Source organism: Pseudorasbora parva, chromosome 1, assembly GCF_024679245.1.
Source record: "Pseudorasbora parva isolate DD20220531a chromosome 1, ASM2467924v1, whole genome shotgun sequence".
Taxonomy (NCBI): Eukaryota; Metazoa; Chordata; class Actinopteri; order Cypriniformes; family Gobionidae; genus Pseudorasbora; species Pseudorasbora parva.
This window is the reverse complement of record NC_090172.1, coordinates 26271542-26296086: the sequence shown is the minus strand read 5'-3', so window position 1 is coordinate 26296086 and position 24545 is coordinate 26271542. Positions and strand designations below refer to the sequence as shown.

Sequence of the window (24545 nt, the reverse complement as noted above, 5' to 3'; positions counted from 1 at the left end):
CAGAGATTCTTGGCAAAACCAAGACTCGTCAGGGTGGGGCTGTTGTGAAGATCCATTCCTTAAATTCCAAGCCCACTCCTCTCTCTCTCACACACACACACACACACACACACACACTCTGTCAGACAGTGCTTCGGTGATAAAACGGTTTCTTTCAAAGTCTGAGGTAACGTCAAAAAGCAAAAAACACAAAAAATGAAATAAACTCCACAGTTCCATGATCACACACCCGCCCCACCCCCAGTGTATACCGGTAGTTGAAAATATGATGGAAGTAAGTCATTTTATCAACAGTGTATAATTATTTTAGTTAAAAATATTACAAAAGTTACTTTTTGAACGTTGAGCTTGGAAAATCTACAGCTCTATACCGTCCTCTTCCGGTCAGTTAACAGTGCTGCAGCTTTGAAAAAAAATGTAAATAGACGGAGCTGAAATTGACATGTAATGCTTGATTGCGAAAAAACAACACACTATTAATTAGCAATTATTTTACTCTTTTAAATTATTATTTTGCAAACCAAATTGTGTACATTGAATTAGGTCTTTATACAATATTGCGGATTAAACTAAAACTAAAATGTGTTGACATGAAGCAATTGTTTCCCCCGTCTAGCAACTAGCGTACCTCTTGTTTGTAGCATAACCCTGCTGCTCAGATTATGGCTTCAGCTACTGGCCAGTAGTCAGACCTTACAAAATACAGTTACATAACTTTCATTATCATTAGTCACAAACGTATGCTTGTATTTTTAAAAAAATGAATAAATCAGTCAAATGCAAAATCAGACTATGCAAACCTCCAATAATTAAATGTTAAATAAAAAACAAATATTTTTATGCATTTAATCTACCTTTATTGACCAATTTGCTGCTGACCTTTGATGATTCAGTTTAACCATGAGCAAAAACTACTAGATTTTATTTTTTATTATTGGTTTTAAAAAAAAACTCCTGTGTCTTATTCTTCCATTATCCAGTGGCAGCGCAACACAGCAGAGCTGCACCCTCTACTGTTAATGTGTGAATTTGTATTTTTACCTCAGCCTGAGGCTTATTTTAATTTTGTTATGAAGAGGTTGAGCACAACTTTACATGTTCACAAAAATATAACTTTTTTGTTATGAAAAAAATAAAAACAAAAAAAACCAAGCTCAGCCCCGGTGAGAAGTAACGCAAAGGTAACATAACATTACTTTTCTTAAAAAGTAACTAAGTAACTCAGTTACTTTTTAAGGGAGTAACACAATATTGTAATGCATTACTTTTCAAAGTAACTTTCCCCAACACTGGTGAGCAGTGACCCCTAACAGACAGGCTCTATTAAGGGCTGGACCATCATCGGTCTGAATGAGAACAGGAAGATGTTTGGCTGCTAAAGCGTGTTTTATATTTCAAACTCATCTATTCACATCACTGTTTGATCATTCTTGGGGACGCTCTCATCTTTATTGTGTCTTGAGAGTCAAAAAGAGAGAGCAAACAGAGCTCTTGCCCTTTCTTATCAGGCATAACATTATAACCTTGTCTTGGTCCCTCTTTGCTGCCAAAACGGACCTGACCTGTCAAGGAATGGACTCCACCCCTGAAGTTGTGCTGTGTTATCTGGCACCAAGATGTTAGCAGCAGATCCTTTAAGTCCTGTAAGTTGTGAGGTGGGGCTTCCATGGATAGGACTTGTTTGTTCAGCATATCCCACAAATGCTCGATTGGATTTGAATCTGGGAATTTGGAGGCCAAGTCAACACCTCAAATACATTGTTGTGCTCCTCGAACCATTCCTGAACATTTTTGCTTTGTGGTAAGGCACATTACCCTGCTGAAAGAGGCCACAAACCCAAGGGAATACCATTTGGGAAACAAACTGCGTTGTGTACTCTTTCTGACACCTTTCTAACAGAACCAGCATTAACTTATTGAGCAGCTTGAGCTACAGTAGCTCGTCTGTTTGATCGGACAACACAGGACAGCCTTCGCTCCCCATGTGCAATAATGAGCCTTGTTCGCCCATGACCCTGTAGCCGGTTCACTACTGTTTTGATAGATACTGACTACTGCAGACCAGGAACACTCCACAAGAGCTGCAGTTTTGGAGATGCTCTGACCCAGTCGTCTAGCCGTCACAATTTTGCCCTTGTCAAACTCACTCAAATCCTTATGATCCTTACGATTGTCATTCCTCTAGTTCAGGAACCTGCTTCTAACACATCAACTTTGAGGACAAAATGTTCACTTGCTGCAAATATATCCCACTAACAGGTGCTGTGATTAAAATAATCAGTGTTATTCACCTTATCTGTCAGTGGTCATAATGTCATGTCTGATATGTTATGCCTGTTATCCCCCATGTTGTTTCTGTCTGCGGTTTTCCATTTTCCCCTCACTCTCATGTTTTATATTTTTTCACCACATTTATTCTGTCTTTAATGCATATTTTCTTGAGCCATTTCATGGATTTTGTATTTGCCTGCCAACACATTTCAGTATATCTTTGATTCTGTAACTTTATTTTAAGGTGTCATTGTTACAGTGTCATTTTATATTTAAGCACTTAGTAATGGTAACTACATGTTCTTACTATAGGGTTATGGTTCGATTAGGATTAGGTTGAGAGTTAGTTGCATATGGTAAGTACATGTACATACGTATATGTAACAAGGACACTGTAAAATAAAGTGTCACCAAAAAATCTTACCAACCCAAAAATTTTAAATGTTACTTACCGTTCTTACTGCTCATTTATTTGTTGAATTTATTTGATAAAAAAATATATATAAAATAATCCAAATAATAATATATAAAATACTAAAAATAAAATAATAAATATAGTATTTAATAATATGTTAACATTGTGAAATATAATTACATTTTTAAATACTCCATTCTTCATACATAAGTACTCCAGTCTTCAGTGATCCTTCAGAAATCATTCTAATATGCTTATTTGCTGCTCAATAAACATTATTATTATCAATGCTGAAAACAGCCATGCTGCTTTTATGAAAAGGATGCATGCAGGATTTTATGAATAGATGAGTATGAATAGAAAGTTCAAACACATTTATTATAATTGAAATCTTTTTATAAAGGTCTTCACTTTCACTATTTTATCTATTTAATGCGCTCCTTTTTAAATCATACCCATGGTGGTGTTTGTCAAACTGACTTTGTGCATGCAGACTCAGAAAACATCTGTTGTGACAGAAGACACAAGTGGAACAATATGTTCCCAAGTATTACTTATAAATGTCAAAAAAACAGTTCTCATAGCTCAAACTTTGTCGTATGGACATCAACACAGAGTAAGTTGTTGTTAGACAGTCAATCTGCTGTAATTACTCACCTGTCAGCCACAGGTGAAGCTGCTGTACGGGTCATGCCAAATAACAACAAGGCAATTATTTCAACACAGCCGTAGTGCTGGCTAAACAATTCACGTTGTTGGTTACAACACCATCATGGAGATCGCTCAGGTGCCTTCTGAGATTTATTTTTAGTTTACTTTTTATCATCATTATTAAGGGTTTGAAAGTTAATGTAACCCCACATTACAGAACATACACATGACTGGGTTTAGCTCCTATAATACAGCTCAGCCAACCATGTGCTATTTACAGTGTTAAAATCTGGGAACACTACAGTCTTGGCCATTATTTAAGTTAGGATTTGCCATTTGTGTGAACATTTAAACTTACAGCTCACCCACCAAACCTAGATGGTGGAAACAACCTCAACATAACAGAACAGAACATAATTGCTCCTAATATTCACATGTAGACCTCTTATGGTCAAAGCTTAAATGTCATGCCTTTTATTTGTTAGTTTGTTGATTGACTTTATGTCTCTCTGAATAAGATATCTAAAAATGTAAATGTTTCTGTAATAGGTGACGTCATGATTTTCGGTCAACTTCCCTTCTCTGTACATAACCTCTAAACAAGCGCACTTTATTTGCAGACTGTCTTTCTGCCAGTATTTCTAGTCATCTCTCTCACACTGTGTTTTTCTTCCTTTTCCTGTTGTCACTCCTCATTTCATTTCAGAAATGTGTCTGATCTGCACCTTAGGGAATCCAGCCTGTCTAGTAAGACCAGGCATGAGCAAGGTGACAATACATAACACATTGAGACAGGTAGGTACCGGTATATGTAGACTCCTCACTTTTTTTTCTTGTCAACTATGGGTGCAGTCAGGCATAAACTGTAGGTGAGGTGAGCTGGATGCCGCAGTGTTTACCAATAATGTTGTAAGCAATGATGGGTTTGAACTTGAATAATATGTCACATGGTAAGGAAGACAGAGCAACCATGTAGATGTATCTTCAGGTCAAATTGGGAGATAATTCAACGGACATGGGCTACATCCTGTTTTAGTATTACTGTGGAAAAACTCCACAGGCAGGAAAATGCTGTAATGTGTTGGTCTTTAAAAACAGTCAATAGCTCCTTTGAATAATTGATGTAGTTACTGCAAAAAACTGTTAAATTGTATGCAGGCATTGTGCTTTAGTTCCTTTATGAGCACTGTTTACAAGCCTGCGGACATTAAAGCATTTAGTTGTTATGTGTTATTTATTGACATATTTTAAGATATGTCAGTGCAAGTTGCTTTTAGTCAAAACAGCTCAAACATGCATTCTAGTCTGGGACTAGCTTAAACCTTGTCTGTGAAACCTTGATCGTGGTCTAAATCCTTAAAAAAAAAGCATTAAATATACATTGCAATAAATTCTTGCTGGACAAAATCAACCCTGGCTCTAAAAGAACTGCTTGTTCGAGAAGCTATTGCACACAACTAAGAAAAGACTATAGCAACTACTGTTTCACGCCAACTTTAAAGGGGTTTGGGAGAAATATATATTTCATAGTCCAATAAAAAGTAAAGGAATCGAGAGCACCGTACATCGTACATTTGAAAGTCCATGAAGCCTGGAACAATTTTGTTAATATAGGACTGCTATAAGGGCTGCATGCGACTTTTCAAGCAGGTTTCAAGCCTGAACCTCGTTGTCGAGTCCATCTGTCATATTTTTTAAACTTCTTTGTTGATTCGAATAGTATAACTGAGCAGCAAACTCAAGACTTTTAAAAGACTTTTGAAATAAAACGCTATGAGGAGTCAACCAATCAAAATGCTGCTTAAAGACAACCCCACCCCAAAAGTTCCTGAACTTTGAAAAAAAAAAGTTCTAACCCACTAACTTACCTTGCGAGCAGGGTCGGTTTACTTTGAGGGGAAAATATTCATTTGTAACTAAAATTAGACCCTGTTTGAAACACTGATAAAGTCCCTTTTTCTAGGTAAAGTTCCTGCAGTGCGGCAGTGACTTTTACACATGCTTTTACGTCCTATTCACTCACGTGGTTTGCCATCTAATCTAAGGTATGTTATTGGTTAATGGACCGCCAAGTCACTGCTTTAGCCAATCAAAGTTTTCAGACAGAGTCGTTAGAACAAAACAATCAAGTTTCAAAGCGTAGTCACGTGTGTTCGCCTGGACAGATCGATCGGTATGGCGTATGGCATCATTTTTCGGCAGGCCATCACGCCATCTAGACACGGAGGCCCGCACAACGCACTTAATGTAGCCCAACTCTGTTAAATAACCCAGCGTTTTACTCCTAATACGACTGGAGTCATCTCATGTGAGTTAACATGATTTTAAACTATGTTTAAGTACATCATACACACCTTCAAAAGCAAATTAACGATTTCAGGGATCCAAACCACGAGATGTAACCGCAACGTTAGGCTAGAAGAAAAAAACTTATTTACACAGAAATTGCCGGCATAAGAACAGCATAATCCATACAGACACATGACTAACGTTACCTCTTCTGAGAAAATGTGTATTTGTTTTAAGGACGTGTCTGATCTATTTATAGCACCTCATTACCTAGAACAGCCTTTCTCAAACTTTTTTCAGTCAGGGCACCTTACAAAAGTGCATACAATTTCAAGGCACCCCAGTTTAAAATATATTTTAAAAACACTGCATAACCCAAATTTAAATGCAAATGTCCTTTTTATTTAGACCGGACAGTAATGACAGGGTTGCCAACTCTCACGCATCTGGCGTGATTCTCACGCTTTCAGGCTCTGTCTCACGCTCTCACTCCGCCCAACTCTATCTCACGCCAAATTGCCAAACCTGCTTTTGATATTAAACAAAGCTATAAGCTTTAATTTTTTTAAAATGTGTTTTAATGAAATTCAAACAATAAATAGCGTTTTGGCGCTAATGTGGCATAATGTTAAAGCCAGAGGCGTTGAAAAGCGGAGTTGCATGCTCTCGTCTCCCTGCGGTGCGCGCTGGTCACGTGGCCCATGAGCGCTCAATACTTCTAGCGCTGTGCCAATGAATTTAAATAGCTTAAGCGGATCCACAACAGTTTCACTATATAGATGTTTGCTGCAAGTTTTGGTAAACAGTACAGCATAGTGTTAGTGTGTATTGATTATTAAGTCAGCCATATTTACAGGATCGTTTTATTATGGAGAGTGATAGAGATTCAACATTGTTAACATTAATGTTATTCTTGTATTCAGCCCTCAGGTATTCCTTACTAATAGGTCACACTCATACTCATTAAATTATATTTATTGAATATTTTGAGGAGATCTTTTGGTACTAAATACTATTTGTGCAACAATTATTGTCAATAAATGACCACTTAAAATATTTTTCTTCTAATATTTGTATTTCTTCTAAAAAATTATATTACAATTAGTGTAGTAATTAATATTAAAATAGAGAATTCCAATTCAAAGAGGCAAATTAGAGTCATTTTGTGGCTAAAAAATATTAATGTGTATTTGTAATGCCATTAGGTGCCTTATGGCTCTTTAATAAATATACATGTATCTAATCTAGTTGCTCAAAAATATATGGCAGTCTTTGCATTCTAATAAATATTTAGATATGATGATCAAACACTAGATTTCTTTAAATGTGAAATTTTAAAACTTAAATAACTTGCATCCTAATCTTTTTAATGAATAATGATACTTATATAAGCAGTCACAAGTGAATATTAAGGAATGGCACATATAATTTGACCCAAGAAATGTTTAAACTAGTGCCAAAACAAACATATTATTATGTACAGTATATATACTAGATATAAACTGATACTGAATCAAGGTCAAAAGCATCAACCCCCCAACCCCCCCGCCCCCCTGCCCGCCCCTCAAAAAATCTCACTCCAACCTAAACTTAAAAGTTGGCAACCCTGTAATGAACAGAGCATAATACTCCATTTCAAAGTAAAAACTGTCCGGTTCTTGTGGGGCTTTTCTTTTAAAAAACGATCCATGCTGCTGTTGCTTGTTTCTTGCTCTTTGTGAAATCAAATGTATTTTCGCGGTAAAATTATAAAACAATGTAACCAACTGCACAGTCACGCGACCCCGGTGAGGACGTCATGACAGTTACTGATGTGAGACGGATTTTTATGGTTAATTTTATATATATATTTATCTAAAATTAATGTAAATGTAAAACTTTCTGGCTGACCCCCCAGCGTGAGTTTTTCAAAGCGACCGTTATTAATGTGTCACTTTATGGTTTCCATGGTGACGCGTCATTGCTTGTCACGTGACACACCGCAGCAACAACAGAGCTGAATGAATGATGATCTGCTTTTGTCATTTTTATTCAAAATATTCACTAATTTGTTAGATATGGCCTGAAATATCTGATATTCCGATTGTCAAATATATACAAGTGGAAGTGTTTTGTTGTTTAAACACCTTTATAACGATCGCGTTAGTTGAGCTGTATGCACGATGGGCGCCGTCATCACCGCCGCAGGCGCAGTTCAGAAAATCGGATCTGTTGGATTTACAAGACGTGAATTCATCCACTTCTCCCAAAATACATAAAAGTAAGTAGCAGGTGAACTGGGAATAGAGTAAACTTTAAAGTTACTGACACAATGTGTATCTGATATGAATAAAACTAATTATAATGGAAAGGATTAATATTGCCTCTTCATTTTTCATCATTGTGTATTTTACAAACTCTAAATGTATTGTTTTTTTAGTACGTATATGTATGAAACCCAAAATAAACATTATGTGGCTGAAAACACTGAAAAGTTGTGATATATGACAGCTCTGAGCGAGCCCGTCTCTGGCTCAGTGCAAGCCAACGCGAAAGCACATTTGAATTTACATTTGAATGAACGTGATGCACTGACCGTTCTAATCACATGTGTAAATGTGTGATCGTACGTGCTAAAGGGATATAAAGAAGAAGAATGTATTTATATAAATTCAAATATTTTATATATGAAATTTCAGATTTTTTTTTTTTTAGCCTACGTAATTTTTTGGCGGCACCCCTGACACAGTCAGGGGGCACCCCAGTGTGCCGCGGCACCCACTTTGAGAAAGGCTGACCTAGAAGATAACTTTAATGTGAAGTTAAAGCATGCACTTGCCAAACGAACATCTTCTATGTGTTAAAATTATTATTTAGATATAAAGGGATAGCTACCCGAAACATGTCTTAATTTACCCACCTGTATGAATTTTCCAGCAGCAATATCAAGCTGTAGCCCAATTAAGCTAAGCAGGGTTGAGCCTATCAGTACCTGGATGCATGGGAGACCTTCTGGGAATAATAGGTAGCTGCTTGTAGAGGAGGCCAGTAGGGGGTGCTTACACAATGGTCTGTGTGGGCCAGGTCCTAATGCCCCAGGCCAGTAGTAATGGGGACACCATTATGCTGTAACAAGCACAGTCCTTCGGATAAGACATTAAACTGAGGTCCTGACTCTGTAGTCATTAAAAATCCCAGAATGTCCTTCATAAAAAGAGTAGGTGTGTAACCTAGGCATCCTGGCCAAATTTGCCCTCTGTCTATCATGGCCTCCTAATAATCGCTCTATCCTGACTCTGTCTCCTCTCCACCAATCAGCTGGTGTGTGTGGTGGGTGTTCTGCCATTGCATTATTGAGATGGATGCTGCACATTGGTGGTGGTTGAGGAGACCGAGTCAGAGCCCCCATTCTATATAAATGCTTTTTAGTACCCAGAAAAGCACTATATAAATGTACCTATTTTTATTTTATAAAGCATAAAGAATCAGAACAGTGAAAAATTCTTGGTCTAATTCTACTTGGGAAATAATCCTTTTGGGACTATTTGCAAAAAATATTTGCATTAATTTGTGTCAAAAATATTATTAGTCCCGAGATTCTTCGCATTAGTGAATAAAAACAGATCGACTGTTGACATTTGAAATCCCTAGGGGTCTGGTGGTAGACTTTTTTAAAACCGTGTCAATGGTTCTGTGTTCTAATCTGATCTCATATAATTTTTTCTTCTTCATTAAAATCAGATATGAAGACTTCAGATGCAAAAGCCTCTAAATCCGTCTGATGTTTTTCTTTAAAATAAGCGTTTTTGTCAGGCTTCCATGTATAGGTTTCTACCTAAATACCGGTACTTCTGAATGGGCTGAGGCTGGGATTTAGTGGGTTTGAAATGAAAGTATTTTATAAACCTATACTATATATGTGTAGAGCATTCACTCAGTATTGTTATGTTATCTAATTTTTGTCCGAAGTGGCTTTTAGAGGCCTTTGCATCTGAACTCTTCATATGTTCATCAATGATTGTATATTAAGAGCAGGGACTCGTTTGTGTGCATTTTGTTTTGGGATTTCACTGGAAAGAATAGAGTCTCTCTCCGCAACAGCATTAAGCGATAGATTGACGTGGACACACTCGTCTGTGTGTGAAGGCTGTGTGCATGAGTCAAAGTCAATGTCTATGGTGGTTACGTCCCTGTCATAAACTTTTGTTGAGCACACAGCTTGTTTTTTAGTTATAATCGAAAAGCCTATGGGAAAATCCAGTCCAAATGGTTGGCCTACAAATTGACATCATACTATGGGATCAGATTCCCGCCAATTAAATTGCGGTCACGCATAAAAAAATAATGAGCATGAATTAAAATGTTAAAAACGCATGTGAAACACACTTAGCTAAACATAGTTCTTTCAAAAATATATGTGCTCATTAATGTATATTTACTTCTTTCAAGTAATAAAGTATTCTCATAAGTTTATAATATGCCATTGAAAATACATACGGGTGAGGGGTTCGAATGCCTGTCGCCATATTGCTCCTCCATCTTGAAAGTACATTAGCCAAAGAGGGACATACCCGTGAATTCAAGCTTCGCCTTTCGCGTTTTAACACTCGATGGCCGTGTCGAATGTGAAGAGGGGGATTGCCATGTTAATCTTGGACTAAATCGGCCAAAGTGTAGGAGTTAAAATGAAATCAGAATTGAGAGGAACAGAAACTATTATTCACTGGGTGGTCATATACCTTTTCATCGCTAGATGGGGGAAAATATCATAGTGTAGCTTTAAAGTTTTAAATAAGTTTAAGAACACTTTTTATACTTGTTGGATTAAGCAGCCAGCCAAGCGTCGTTAAGCACCCAGTCGTGATCACATTCATTTGACTGCTTTAATTGTGAGAATCCCCCCTAAAACGTCTATCATAAAAATATAAGATTCGTAAGATTATATTCATAACAGTAAAATAATGTATTCCCTTGCCGATACAGTGATAGAGAGCGCATTATACTCGTAGCTGAAGTCAACAGCAGTTGGCTGAACTGAGGCATGAGTTGCTTGGTGACATCAACTTCCCTCTTCGATTGATTGGCTACGGGATGAGCTGTCAATCTAGAACTAGTGGACCAATGCTAAAAACTAAAACCCGCTGATGCTAAAACCCGCCCCTGATTTACATGAAACTCGAACTGCAACATTTGGAAACGCAAGCGCAGAATGTGGAAACGAGCAAAGGAGAAAAGAGAACGGGCATACAAAAAATTAGCCTAGAAATCTAGACGCACCCTAGCGGCAGCAAATCTAATCTGCCGTGAGTGTCGTCTAGCAACTCTCAATACACTTCTGAGCTGTAAACGGCCAAATCTGGTCTGGCCAATCACATCGTGTATAGAGTCGGTGGGCGGGGCTTAACATAATGACGGCCGAGTTGCGCTTGTGCTTCTAGTAAACACAGAAACTGACGAACGGCGGTCTTTCGAATCAGCTTTGACCGCGACTCTGGAAGACTTGGAGTCAAGCTTTTCTCTGAGAATAGAAAAAGAACGGCACTGAAGTCATTCTTAAAAAGGGAAGATGTGTTCTGAGTTTGCCGACTGGATACGGCGAAAGTTTAATCATTCAACTAGCTCTGCTTCACCTTTGTTGCTCTGGTTGGTTGTAGCGATATCCAATTGCGTGCACGCCATACAGAGGGAGTTTGAAAGACAACTGTTTATCCCGACCCCAGATATTAAAAATTTGATTTATGCTTTTTTTCATGCGTGACCACAGTTCAATTGGCGGGAATCTGATCCCATATCATACCTGCGCCACTGTATGTAGTGTGTCCACCAGCTGCTTTAAGTACTACAGTGCATCTCTTGCTGTGAGATGTTAATCCACTCTTCCACCAAGGCACTTGTAAGTACTCAAACATGTTGTGGTTTGGCATTGCAAGGCATTCTGCCACCTGTCTCCCTGTAGCACTGTCTCAGGCATTTTGCATTTCCGTTTATTGCTCTGGCCATATCAGTAGTCCTCATGCCTCCTGCAGAAAAGCAATGGCATGTTCATGCAGGTGATCAAGGACCCTGGGAATGTTTCTTTTCATTTTTTTTTAGAGTCTGTAGAAAGGCCTTTTGGGTGTTATTGGATCTGTCATACATTTTCTTCTGCCTTGTAAACTGCTAGTGTCTTGAGGACTGATTAGACTAGTTCATTGAACAAACATAAACATTATTTACAATTTTCTAATAAAGATTTGGCCGGTATTCCAGAAAGCAGGTTATGCTACATACCCAGGTATGTTTAAGAGTAAGTAAACAGATAACCTCAACTTTAGGTTCCAAAGATGGAAGTAACTTTCAGGCTATGTAAGTAACCATGGCAACCTGCTCCGGAGCAGCTTCTGTTCCAGGGTTAGTTTGCTTAAGAGGTATTCAGATGTGTGTTATATAATTACTATAGTTAAATTGATATAACTAAATATTATATAGTTAGTTATAATATACAATATAATGTTTATTCTAAAGCACTATTATTTATTACAAGGTACTGTTTAAATGGTAATTCAATTAAAAATATTTATTTTATTTTCATCTCACATCTGCTATTAATTAGCATCAAACAAACAATATAATTTCTCAATGAGTAAAGATTACTTACTGAAGAGATTGAAAATGATTGCACAACCACCAAATAGGTGGCGATGTGCACTAAGTATGCTATGTAAATCGTCATTAAACGAAAGAAGAAGAGGATGTAGAATGGCGTGCTTTTTCTTAGCGTCTATTTCCATGGTGAATCATCGATTCACCGCTCTGTTGAAAATGTCTTATGTGTTAACCGAGAATAAACTCTGGGTTATCTGAACTTACTCCTGGACGTTTTTTGAACCAGCATACCTCGAATAAGCAAGGTTTGGGGTAATCAACCAAGAGTTCATGGTATATGTGGTGTTAATTTAACCTTGCTTTCTGGAATAACCCCCCTGTATTATGTAAAGCTTATAAAATTATCTTTAAAATATAGTATATCCTAAAAAAAATTATAAAACATCTTCAGTGCCTTATTGAGCACTATAGGGCTAAATGGGGCTCACAAACCTCCTCCAGTAGGATAGCACTCCAACAGGGATCCTATTTTCCATCATAAAAGGCATGAAACATAATCCCTGTGACCTTTCACACGCAGCTTGATCTGATCGTCTGCTCGTGGATTTCTAGAGAGTCGAGACCTTTGCCTATTCAAAAGATAGATTGTCACTAAAACGACAAGATTTGTCCCTGTGATGAAGATTAAATTGGATTAGGGTCCTTTTTTATGTGAATATTTTTTTACACATAATTTACAGCTTGTATGTGTTTTCCAAAGGGTGAATCTGACAAATATGGAGGGTTAATGATTACACAGGGTCATGTAGTAGACTATCTGCTTCCGAAATTAATGATTGACCTACAACTTGTGCACTTTGAAATATGTTAAGCAAACAAAATCACACAGATGAAAGATTTCATAGATCAATTATTAAGACATCTTAACAATTACTTTACAGTCCCATGAGGCCCCAGGAGAGGAGTTGTAGGTCACATGTAGACAACATGGTGGATGTAGTAGTCTGAATTCTAGTCCAGTGGTTCTCAAACCTGTCCTGGAGTACCACCAGCCCTGCACATTTTGTATGTCTCCCTCATCTAACATACCTGATTCAACTCATGAGCTCATTAGTAAAGACTGCAAGACCTCAAAATGGGTGTGTCAGATATAGGGAGGCATACAAAATGTGCAAGGTTGGTGGTACTCCAGGACCGGTTTGAGAACCACTGTTCTAGTCATATTCATACTATATCAAACATACTTTCTAATGGTCGGCAAGTTTTACCTACCAGACTCACGCATCATTGTCCTTGCAAACCTATATACCTTTTTTTTCTCTTGCAAGAAAAAAAAAAAGATTTTCTGAAGAATGTTGTACACCAAACACTTTTGGTGAGCAATAAGGTTCATTGTATGGACCAAAAAAAGCAGACATTTCTCAGAATATGCTCCACAGAGAAAGTCAGTCAAACAGGTTTGGAATGACACGAGGGTAGTAAATTATGACAAAATTGAAATGTTTGTTATCTATTACTTTAAAAAGGCTAGTTATGGCTTAATGAATCGCAATAATAACACATTATTACAATTATACAATGCTTTTTGTTCCCACTTCTCATTGTTAAGATCAAATTATTCACTGTTATGATCCATATATGACCATTATAATTCTAAGAACAATAACAAGCCACACTACAATCAAAAGTGTTGTAACCCGCCTAAGGTGTGACGCCTAACCTCACCCTATGAAAGTGTCCCGACTACAGGTAGGTGGGAGCATGAGAGAACGCACACAGGTGAAATGTGGCTCAACGAGTCTGATGGGAAACAAGGCTTACGTAGGCAGCTCAGTTACTGACCTCTCTCTCTCTCTCTCTCTCTCTCTCTCTCTCTCTCTCTCTCTCTCTCTCTCTCTCTCTCTCTCTCTCTCTCTCTCTCTCTCTCTCTCTCTCTCTCTCTCTCTCTCTCTCTCTCTCTCTCTCTCTCTCTCTCTCTCTCTCTCTCTCTCTCTCTCTCTCTCTCTGTCAGGAGGAGTCTATATGGGACGCTGTCACTCTGGAGTTGTCTGCACACTGGAGGGCTGTGTTTCTACTGACCTCTGCACATTGGAATACTGAGCCTCTTTTTTTCCTCCTGATTCCCTCTCACTCGTTCTGTTCTCATCCGGGGGAAGGAATTCAGGCGAAGCTGTTGAAGGGAGTTTTTGTTTTCATTCTTCCTCTCTTTCACACACACACACCACGTTTATCCTCTTTTGGTGTGTCGCCTGCAGTGGTGGGGTGCAGACGTTGATAGTATTTTAGTGGATGTGTGACAGTGAAAAGGAGATATGCATCCAAATGGAATGACTAGTGCCTTTCGCACTATAACCACCACCACAGAGATGCCAGACCTCAATGAGGTAGGAAACACTAGTGAATAGTTTCAGCTCGCTTATGTTTTCTTGCTCTTTTGAACTTTGTTTCGAATGTTTGACTATAACTGATTCTCAATGAGGTGTTTGTTTTTTTCATTCTCAATTCTCTGTGTCGCTTTCTCTTTCATGCTCTTGACTGTGCCCTAATGGCTCGTCCATATCAGGCTAATAGTGTGCGCTGTTGACGTGTGTGAGGCAGCGTTGTGTTGTTAAGAGAGGGGCCTGTAATAAGAGCACCCGACCTGGGAGGCAGGGCCCTGTCATGTTTATTTTATCAGGGCCTGGCGCTCAGCCGCTGTTGCTGCGGTCAGCTGTCATTCAGAGACATTCTTACAGCTAATCAACTGACACCCTCTCAGATGGTGCTAACCAGCGGAGAGGGCATCAAATCGCTGAGAAGCACATTTTTGACTGTAGTAATTATTGATTTGAATTGAATAGATGGCCATTGGCCACATCTAAAGTGGTTAATCATTGAAGCATTTATAAGGGCAGTCATGTTTTAATTGCAGTATTGTTATTCTATCAGTCTCAGCAGCCTGTCCTTTTTACTTTTCATGCGTGACATTTCTTGTATCAGATGAGCGTTATCTTTCACAGGGCTGGAGGTTTTTTGTTTTGGTTTCAGTGAAATTGCTTTGAGTTTAATCTAGATAGAATCATCAGATTGTCTAATTAAACCAATATTGTGACTAATCATTGTTTGTTTGTCTGTCTGTCCATTTTTTGCGTCTGTGTATATCTGTGATGAATGTCCACCAGAGGACAATCAGGCGTCTCAGATTAACTCTCCGGCCTGAGGAAAATCCTAAAACTCAGAATGAAGCCGTCAACTCTGTAAGTATCATTTTAGCATCTTTCAGTAAACTTCTTGCAGCCAGACAGATTGGCGCTAAACATCTCTTCACGTCATAACACACTTCCTCTTTTCACTGACTTTATCTTCAATCTGTTTGGCCAGCTCCACAAATGGCATGATAGCCTGATAACAGGATAAACTCGATAAGATTACGTAAATGACTGATTTCTTCAGATTATGACACCTCACCTGGAGATACATTACATCAAGGGTTTATAACTCGGGGTCTGTGTTCCTTTAGTACTCGCTGCAGATGTTTTCTCTCAACAATTTTAAAATATTTAACATTTCAAAAATATATTGTATTGTGTGTTTTTATATACTATGCAAGGAATACAAACAAAGCAAGAACAACTTTATACATGTACTATGAAAAATGAATGTACACTACCCTTCAAAAGTTTGTAGTCAGTAGTGTTCTTCAAAAATAAATTAATATTTTTATTCAGCAAGACATAGTAAGAGATTGTTGCAAAAGATTTGTATTTCAAATAAAAAAAAAATCTATTTTTAAATTTTTATTCTTCAAAAAAGCTTAAAATGTATCATGGTTTCAACATTGATAATAACAAGAAATGCATACTGGAATAAAAAAAAAGCATAATTAGAATGAAATAGTTTTGCCATCACATTTTAAAATATATTAAAATAAAAAAGTAGTTTCAAATAGTTTTAACATTTTACAATATTAGTGTTTTTACAGTACTTTTGATCAAATGCAGGCAAAATGCTTCCAATATATAAAGGATATATGTATGTATATATTTATGTGTGTGTGTGTGTGTGTGTGTGTGTGTATTATTTATATATATATATATATATATATATATATATATATATATATATATATATATATATATATATATATATATATATATATATATATATATATATATATATATATATATAGTATAGGATTTACCTTTAGGCTTGCCTTTTAAGGGTGTGTCAGGTAGAATTTCAGAAAGGGGAAATTTTCAGCATTGCTTTGTCTGTGAATGTTGGGTCATTGTTTTAGAGAGATAAACCAGAGTGTGTCCTTTCTCTGGGCCCATCACTTCCTTTGTGTGTCACAGATCCGTACTGTCCTGCCAGTAGCTTGCAGCATACCTATACTGATAAATACACATGCAGAGTCAGACATGCACAAAAACGTGAGAATCCACGCACTATTGGCCACCTGCTCATTATCGGAACTGCATGTAAAGATTTCATAGTTAAACTTCTCTTTACTTACCAAGCCAGTATGTTTAGAAACAAGTTAGGCTTATAAATATCTGTAACAAGTTCGATGAGGTAAGGAAGGAAGAGGACACGGGGGTCGGCAGGACTGTTGATACTTTTTATTATTCTCTTAAACACAAACGTGCACACTTCCTTGTGTGTCTTATTCTCATAGATCGCTCAGTCTCTATAACACTTCCGGGTCACGCACTTCCGGCTTCCGGTATTCTCTGGGTCTCGTATCAACAGTCCGACTCTCTCTCTCCTCGGTCTCCGGTTCCGCTGGTGTTTTATCCCGTCTCCGCGCTCATTACTAGAACAAGAGACAGGTGTTATTAATCTGCGTCCAACCCACTCACTTACCGCTCGTCCCGCGGCCCTCTCTCCCGCTGCAGACCTCGCTGAACCACGCCCCCCTTGCCACATACCCCCACCGCCCGACTCAGGCCGGGGAGCCGTCCGGCCTGCAGCCCCCCCCCCCCCCCCCCATTTCTGGAGAGGAAATCGGCCACAGCCATCTGAGCACCCGGCCTGTGGACCACCTTGAACTTAAACGGCTGAAGAGCCAGATACCAACGGGTGATCCGCGCGTTGGTATCCTTCATGCGGTGGAGCCATTGGAGAGGAGCGTGGTCCGAACAGAGAGTGAACTCCCGCCCCAGGAGGTAATAGCGGAGGGTGAGAACGGCCCATCTGATGGCCAAACACTCCTTTTCTATGGTGCTGTACTTAGCTTCTCTCTTGGAGAGCTTACGGCTAATGTACAGCACCGGCCGCTCTCCCCCCTCCACCTCCTGGGCCAGGACTGCGCCCAGCCCCCTGTCCGACGCGTCAGTCTGCAACAAGAAAGGGAGAGAAAAGTCAGGGGAGTGTAACAGCGGCCCGCCACATAGGGCAGCCTTTACTTGGGTAAAAGCCTGTTGACACGGCTCCGTCCACTGGACCGTATCTGGTAGCCCCTTTCTAGTAAGATCAGTCAAAGGGCTGGTGAGGTCCGAATAATTTGGTATAAACCGTCTATAATATCCCGCCAGCCCCAAGAACTGTCTTACCTCCTTTTTGGTCTTGGGCCTCGGACAGGTTGCAATTGCGGCAGTCTTATCAATTTGGGGACGCACCTGCCCATGACCCAAGTGGAAGCCCAGATACCTTACTTCCACCCGCCCAATCGCACACTTCTTCGGATTGGCCGTGAGCCCCGCTCTCCTCAGCGACCTCAGGACCGCCCTCACATGCTGCATATGCCGCTGCCAGTCGTGACTATAAATCACTATGTCATCTAGGTACGCAGCAGCATATGCAGCATGGGGACGCAAAATCCTATCCATGAGTCGCTGGAAGGTCGCGGGCGCCCCGAACAAGCCGAACGGAAGCGTGACAAATTGGTGTAATCCGAACGGCGTGGTGAAAGCTGTTTTTTCTTTGGACAATGGAGACAAGGGGATCTGCCAATAGCCCTTTGTTAAGTCCAGTGTCGAATAAAATCGAGCCGAGCCTAACCGATCAAGCAATTCGTCAACCCGTGGCATTGGATACGCGTCGAACTTCGACACAGCGTTCACCTTGCGGTAGTCCACACAGAACCTGACCGAGCCGTCCGTCTTGGGGACCAAGACTATCGGGCTCGCCCAGTCACTGTTGGACTCCTCGATTACTCCCATGTCGAGCATTGCGCCTAATTCGTCCTGAACTACTTTTTTCTTGTGTTCAGGCAAGCGATACGGCCGGCTGCGAACTACCACGCCCGGCTCGGTCTCGATATGGTGCTGAATCAAGTCGGTACGTCCCGGTAGGGGCGAGAACACGTCAGCGAACTCCGCTTGCAACTTCGATAAATCAGCGAGTTGTAACGGTGAGAGGTGGTCTCCCCCAGGGGCCAGCGCGACTGATTGCGCCTTAATGCTCGCCTCTGGCCCGAGATCATCCTCTCCCCCGATCACCGTTGCCAACAACACCGATTCCACCTCATTCCATTTTTTCAGCAGATTGAGGTGGTATATTTGACGTGCCCCGTTCCTATCGGATCGTATCACTTCATAATCGAGCTCTCCTATCTGTCGTGCGACCTCAAACGGCCCCTGCCACTTCGACATTAATTTTGAGCTCGAGGTTGGGAGTAGAACGAGCACTTTCTCTCCCGGTGTGAATTTGCGCAGTTTAGTACCCCTGTTATATGACCGGCTCTGGCGGTCCTGGGCTTGCAACAAATTCTCCCTAGATAGCCGCCCCAATGTGTGGAGTTTTGTTCGCAAGTCCATGACGTACTGAATTTCGTTTTTGGCCAACGACGGCCCCTCCTCCCAAGTTTCTCGTAGGACGTCCAGCACCCCCCGTGGCTGACGCCCGTAGAGAAGCTCGAAGGGGGAAAACCCCGTGGAGGCTTGCGGGACCTCGCGCACAGCAAATAAGAGGGGTTCTAACCACCGATCCCAATTCTTGGCGTCTTCTTGTACGAATTTACGGATCATGGATTTAAGAGTGCGATTAAATCGTTCGACCAACCCGTCTGTTTGTGGGTGATAGACGCTGGTTCGAATGGATTTAATGCCCAATAATCCATACAATTCGCTTAACGTGCGTGACATAAACGCCGTGCCTTGATCAGTGAGGATTTCTTTCGGAATCCCCACCCGGGAGATTAAACGAAACAGTGCGTCCGCAACACTCTTCGCCGAGATGTTGCGGAGAGCCACTGCTTCCGGGTATCGTGTTGCGTAGTCCACGATAACTAGCGCAAAACGATGCCCGCGTGCGGATCGTTCTAATGGCCCGATGAGGTCCATCGCAATTCTCTCGAAGGGGACCTGCATTAATGGAAGGGGGCGCAATGGCGCTTTTGGGGCGGCCAGTGGGTTCACCAACTGACATTCAGGACAAGACGCGCACCACCTGCGCACATTGTCATAAATGCCTGGCCAAAAGAATCGGGTCATTAAACGATTCAGCGTGGCCGCCTGTCCCAGGTGGCCCGCCATCGGGTTAGAATGAGCCGCCTGAAAAAGCATTTCCCGGCGGCTCTTTGGTACTAACAATTGGGTTGTATCCATTTTTGTCTGAGCGTCTTGGGTCACTCGATACAACCTATCTTTAATTATGGCAAAATACGGATACGTGACGGGCAATGCGGGTTGGAGGGACTGACCGTCGATCGTGCGGACCTGCTGAAACGCATGTTTTAGCGTCTCGTCTTGAGACTGCTCCAGAGGGAAGTCATCGCGGTCCGAGAGAATCAGTCTCTCAACCCCGCTCGGTTCCTCTGAAGCCGCTCCCAAGGGCCCCGTATCAGCCTCGCCAACCTGCACTCGCACCGCCCCGTTCCTAGCCTTGTTTTCCCAAGCGGCATCCGCGCACAACGACCCCAATAACGCCGAAAAGGCGGGCCAATTCGTCCCCAGAATTAGCGGATGCCGGAGGTGGGGACTAACCGCCACCTCAACACTATGCTTTTCTCCCCTAAATTGTATCGTGACTGGGACAATCGGATATTCCACCACATCCCCGTGCACACACCGCACCTTAACCACGCGGCTTGTATCCAACGCCCCAGGCTGAATCAGGCTTTGATGGATCGAGGTTTGGTTACATCCTGAATCCACCAAGGCCTGATATGTACCCCCCTTGATACTTACAGGAATTTGGTACTCTCCTGCTTGATCGGGGGTGGTCCGCTGGACGTCCGGGATCCGGATCATTGTTCCGATGTCCATCATCGGACATCGGTCCACAAAATGATCCGGATCACCGCACCGCCAGCAGGCCAGCCCAGGCCTACCCGCCGCCCCGGCGGCGGGGAGTGGGTTGGAGGCTGAGCGCGGATAGGGGGCGGAACCGGCTCCATAGTCACTAGCCGTCCCCAGCGGCCCCGCCCCCCTGGGCGGGACCCGCGAACTCCCAGACGGTCCAGGGCCCATCCCACCCCGGCCTCTGGGGGAAACGCGAGGCGGGCCTGGAGGGCGGGACCTGGGGAGAGGGACAGGTCGAGAGAGAGAGAGAGAAGGGGGAGAGAGAGAGGGAGAAGTTAGTGGGGGTGCGCCGACCCCCGGGCACGCCACCAGGTGGTCCTCCGCCAAATTGATGGCCGTCTCCAGCGACGTGGGCCGGTGGCACTGGACCCACTCGGCGGTCTTCCTGGGGAGCCGAGTGATGAACTGCTCCAGCACCACCAGATCGACGACATGGTCCACGTCGCTGCCGCCGGCCAGCAGCCATCTGCGGCACTCGTCCCGGAGCTGTTGGGCCAAGGCGAAGGGTCGACCGGACTCGCCCCACTCCAGGGAGCGGAAACGCTGGCGGTGTTGTTCTGGGGTCCGGCCGACCCGCTGAAGAATGGCCCGCTTCAGGTCATCGTAGTCCAGGAGGTTCGCAACCGGTAGATGTTGCGCGGCCGCCTGGGCTTCGCCGGATAGCAGTGGAATGAGGCGCACCGGCCACTGTGCCCGGGGCCATCCGCAGGCCTCCGCGGCTTTTTGAAAGAGGTCCACGAAGGCCTCGGGGTCGTCCTCCGGCCCCATCTTTTGTAGGGGCACGTGCACCGGTGCGCTGGCCCGCCCAGCGGCCTCGGCGCGAACCTCCCGGTCCATCCAGCTCCGGAACTGCTCGCGGTCCTCTTGCTGGCCTTGGACTATGGCCGCGAAGCGGCGCTCCTGTTCAGTCCGAAGGTCCAGCAACGCCGTGTGATGTTCCTGGTGGAGGGCCGCGAGCGAGGTGATGATCTCCGCAAATGGCGAGGCGGAGGGCGTTGTCATGGCGGCGGCTCTGTCCTGCTTCCTTCCCGGGTTTCGGCACCAGTGTAACAAGTTCGATGAGGTAAGGAAGGAAGAGGACACGGGGGTCGGCAGGACTGTTGATACTTTTTATTATTCTCTTAAACACAAACGTGCACACTTCCTTGTGTGTCTTATTCTCATAGATCGCTCAGTCTCTATAACACTTCCGGGTCACGCACTTCCGGCTTCCGGTATTCTCTGGGTCTCGTATCAACAGTCCGACTCTCTCTCTCCTCGGTCTCCGGTTCCGCTGGTGTTTTATCCCGTCTCCGCGCTCATTACTAGAACAAGAGACAGGTGTTATTAATCTGCGTCCAACCCACTCACTTACCGCTCGTCCCGCGGCCCTCTCTCCCGCTGCAGACCTCGCTGAACCACGCCCCCCTTGCCACAATATCCTTGAGCTGCCCCCAAAGTTCAGAGTTACATGAAACAAAGCTCATGAAATTGAAACACCTATTTACCAAGGGAGGCAAAGTTCATTTTGAGCTTGTTTACAGATACAGGTTAGTCTGTGTGTGACAAATTAATATGTGTATTTGACAGTACCTGCTATAAGCCTTCTACTGACAGTGCTGAGAAAGAAATCAAGAGAGGTGTGTCTGACTGCATGTGCATGAGAGTTTTTATCTGTACCTTGGCCTAGAACTTGCACCCTGCAGCTCTTAGTCTTTAAAGTTCAACTGATATCAGCCCTGTTTGGTCTCTGATAGGAGCTGCTTTGGGAACATCAGGCACTTTCATAGCCTAGATACTAATGAGAAATAGAAATCCAGGAGCTCAGCCAACACAAAACTGTTGATGGCCTTATCAGTGTCTGTCTCATGGGAAGGGCCAGCTGTGGCCATTATGTTGTGTGCAGCGTCAATAAACAAAACCCAGGCCTTCCTGATGAGCTGCCAATGACCAATTTATTTGGGAATTTGGAGATTGTGAATTTCATGTGAGGGCAAAAGATTTCCCACTCAGATTTTGCATTGTGTTCAAATTGGTCACGTCAGCCAGAAATCTGTTTTTTTTTTTTTGGCTGTGCTAATGTGACCACACGTATATGCATATCGATTTAAGGTGCTTTCATTACACATATTGGAGAATATTAAACTTTTATTTAGCCTTTATGTTAATGTTAACCACTTATATCTGAGTGAGGTTAGGTTTTACATGGGGATTGTGCTTGGACTTGCAATATAAAGGCTTTTTAATTGTAATACTTTGCAGCATAATTGGTACATAACTGTGCAAAAAGTGAAACAAGGTCTAAGGAAGACAAAATGAGGAGAGGGAGGAGGACAACATGAGGAGAGGGAAGAGGACATTTTGGAATCAGGATAGTTAAGTGTTAAGACTAGAGAACATTTAATTTAAGTGAGAGATACTATTACTGCTACAACAAAGAACCAAGAGAGGAATCCACTGCAAAATTAAGATGGGTGTGTGGGGTAATCCTATCCTCCATTGGATACTAGTCTACCTGTGGCCTGGATTGCACCTGTTGGATTACAGGAAGGCTTGAAATGTACACTGATCCAGGACCAGTATTACTGATAACATTTAGTTGAACAACAAATAATGACATAACTGGTGGGCAGCTGTATACCAACACACCCACTACATGCAAATCGATATACAGTAGTGTACTGTAAAACACAGAGGCTAGACTTGAGTTTACACCCTTCAGCACATCTTTATACAACAAAAAAAGGCCCTTAGTGAATAGTGTTCTATACATTTAATAAGATTACATGAGCAACCAAGAATATGAAACAGGGAAAACACATGCTAATGGACATATTGTCAAAAACAGCATGCATGTATAATGAAGCTGAACTTTGTTAGTATTGTTTGCCATTGTAGTATTTCTGTAAAATGTTAAACTGTCTGGAGGATTGTTTATACCAGTAACTATATTTTCTATCACAGGTATGGTGATTAGTGTTTTATTATTACATTTAGATGGATAGTTCACCCAAAATATTTACTGACTCTCATGTAATTCAGAATCTATAAGACTTTCATTTGTCTTTACAACACAAATTAAAGCTACACTGTGTAACTTTTTTAGTTCATTCTTAGCTAAAAACACTTAGTTCTTTCAAAAACATATGTGCTCATTAATGTATATTTACTTCTTTCAAGTAATAAAGTATTCTCGTAAGTGTATAATATGCCATTGAAAATACATACGGGTGAGGGGTTTGAATGCTGGTCGCCATGTTGCCCCTCCATCTTGAAAGTACATTAGTCAAAGAGGGACATACCCATAAATTCAAGCTTCGCCTTTCACGTTTTAACACTCGATGGCCGTGTCGAATGTGAAGAGGCGGGTTGCCATGTTAATCTTGGACTAAATCGGCCACCGTAGGAGTTAAAACGAAATCAGAATTGAGAGGAACAGAAACTATTATTCACTGGGTGGTCATATACCTTTACACCGCTAGATGGGGGAAAATATCACAGTGTAGCTTTAAAATGTCTTCATTTTCCAATGCATTTGTGAATTATTTTCTTTTTTACAGTTTTATCTTTTTTGAAATAGCAGTGTTTTAAAGGAATATACTTTTTATAAGTCAGAAGTCTGCTTTGATTAAAAATATCTTAATTTGCGTTTTAAAGATGAATGAAAGTCCCATGGGTTTAGAACGACAAGAGGATGTGTAAATTAAAAAAAAAAAATTAGGAGAACTGTCCGTTTACTTCTTAATGAAGTAATTGTTTTATAAAAGAAGGAAGGCGCTTGAGGCTGCACTGTATCAGGATGGTCAACCCAAAGATTAATTCCTCTGTTCATTTTATTAGGCTAAATTAAATACTTTAAAGGTGCCCTAAGAATTAAAAAATGAATTAACCTTCCTATAGTTAAATAACAAGAGTTCAGTACATGGACATCACATACTGTGAGTCTTAAACACTATTGCCTCCTCCTTCATATGTAAATCTTGTTTGTGAAAAACACCACAGAAAAACAGGCTATTTTCAACATAACGCCAACTGTGACAGAATCGCTGAGATCCTTAATATGTACACCCCCAACATTTTCATGTCATCCAATGTTCATTTTTAGGCGGAACTGCGCATCTGAATCATCAGTTCAGCAGATAAACAAGCGT

The 24545-nt window shown here is 41.6% G+C and overlaps 1 protein-coding gene across 2 annotated transcripts in view; it reads left to right on the top strand.

Annotated features, from left to right (window-relative positions):
- Window positions 1-5503: 5503 nt before the first annotated feature.
- Window positions 5504-24545, top strand: part of myzap (myocardial zonula adherens protein) — a 32774-nt gene continuing 13732 nt past the window's right edge. For both annotated transcript variants that reach the window (XM_067437416.1, XM_067437415.1), the window contains exons 1-3: window positions 5504-5645; window positions 14202-14574; window positions 15352-15426. In XM_067437416.1, coding sequence (XP_067293517.1) covers window positions 14503-14574; window positions 15352-15426 — 147 coding nt within the window. In that variant the 5' untranslated portion in view covers window positions 5504-5645; window positions 14202-14502. The remainder of the gene's footprint in view (window positions 5646-14201; window positions 14575-15351; window positions 15427-24545) is intronic.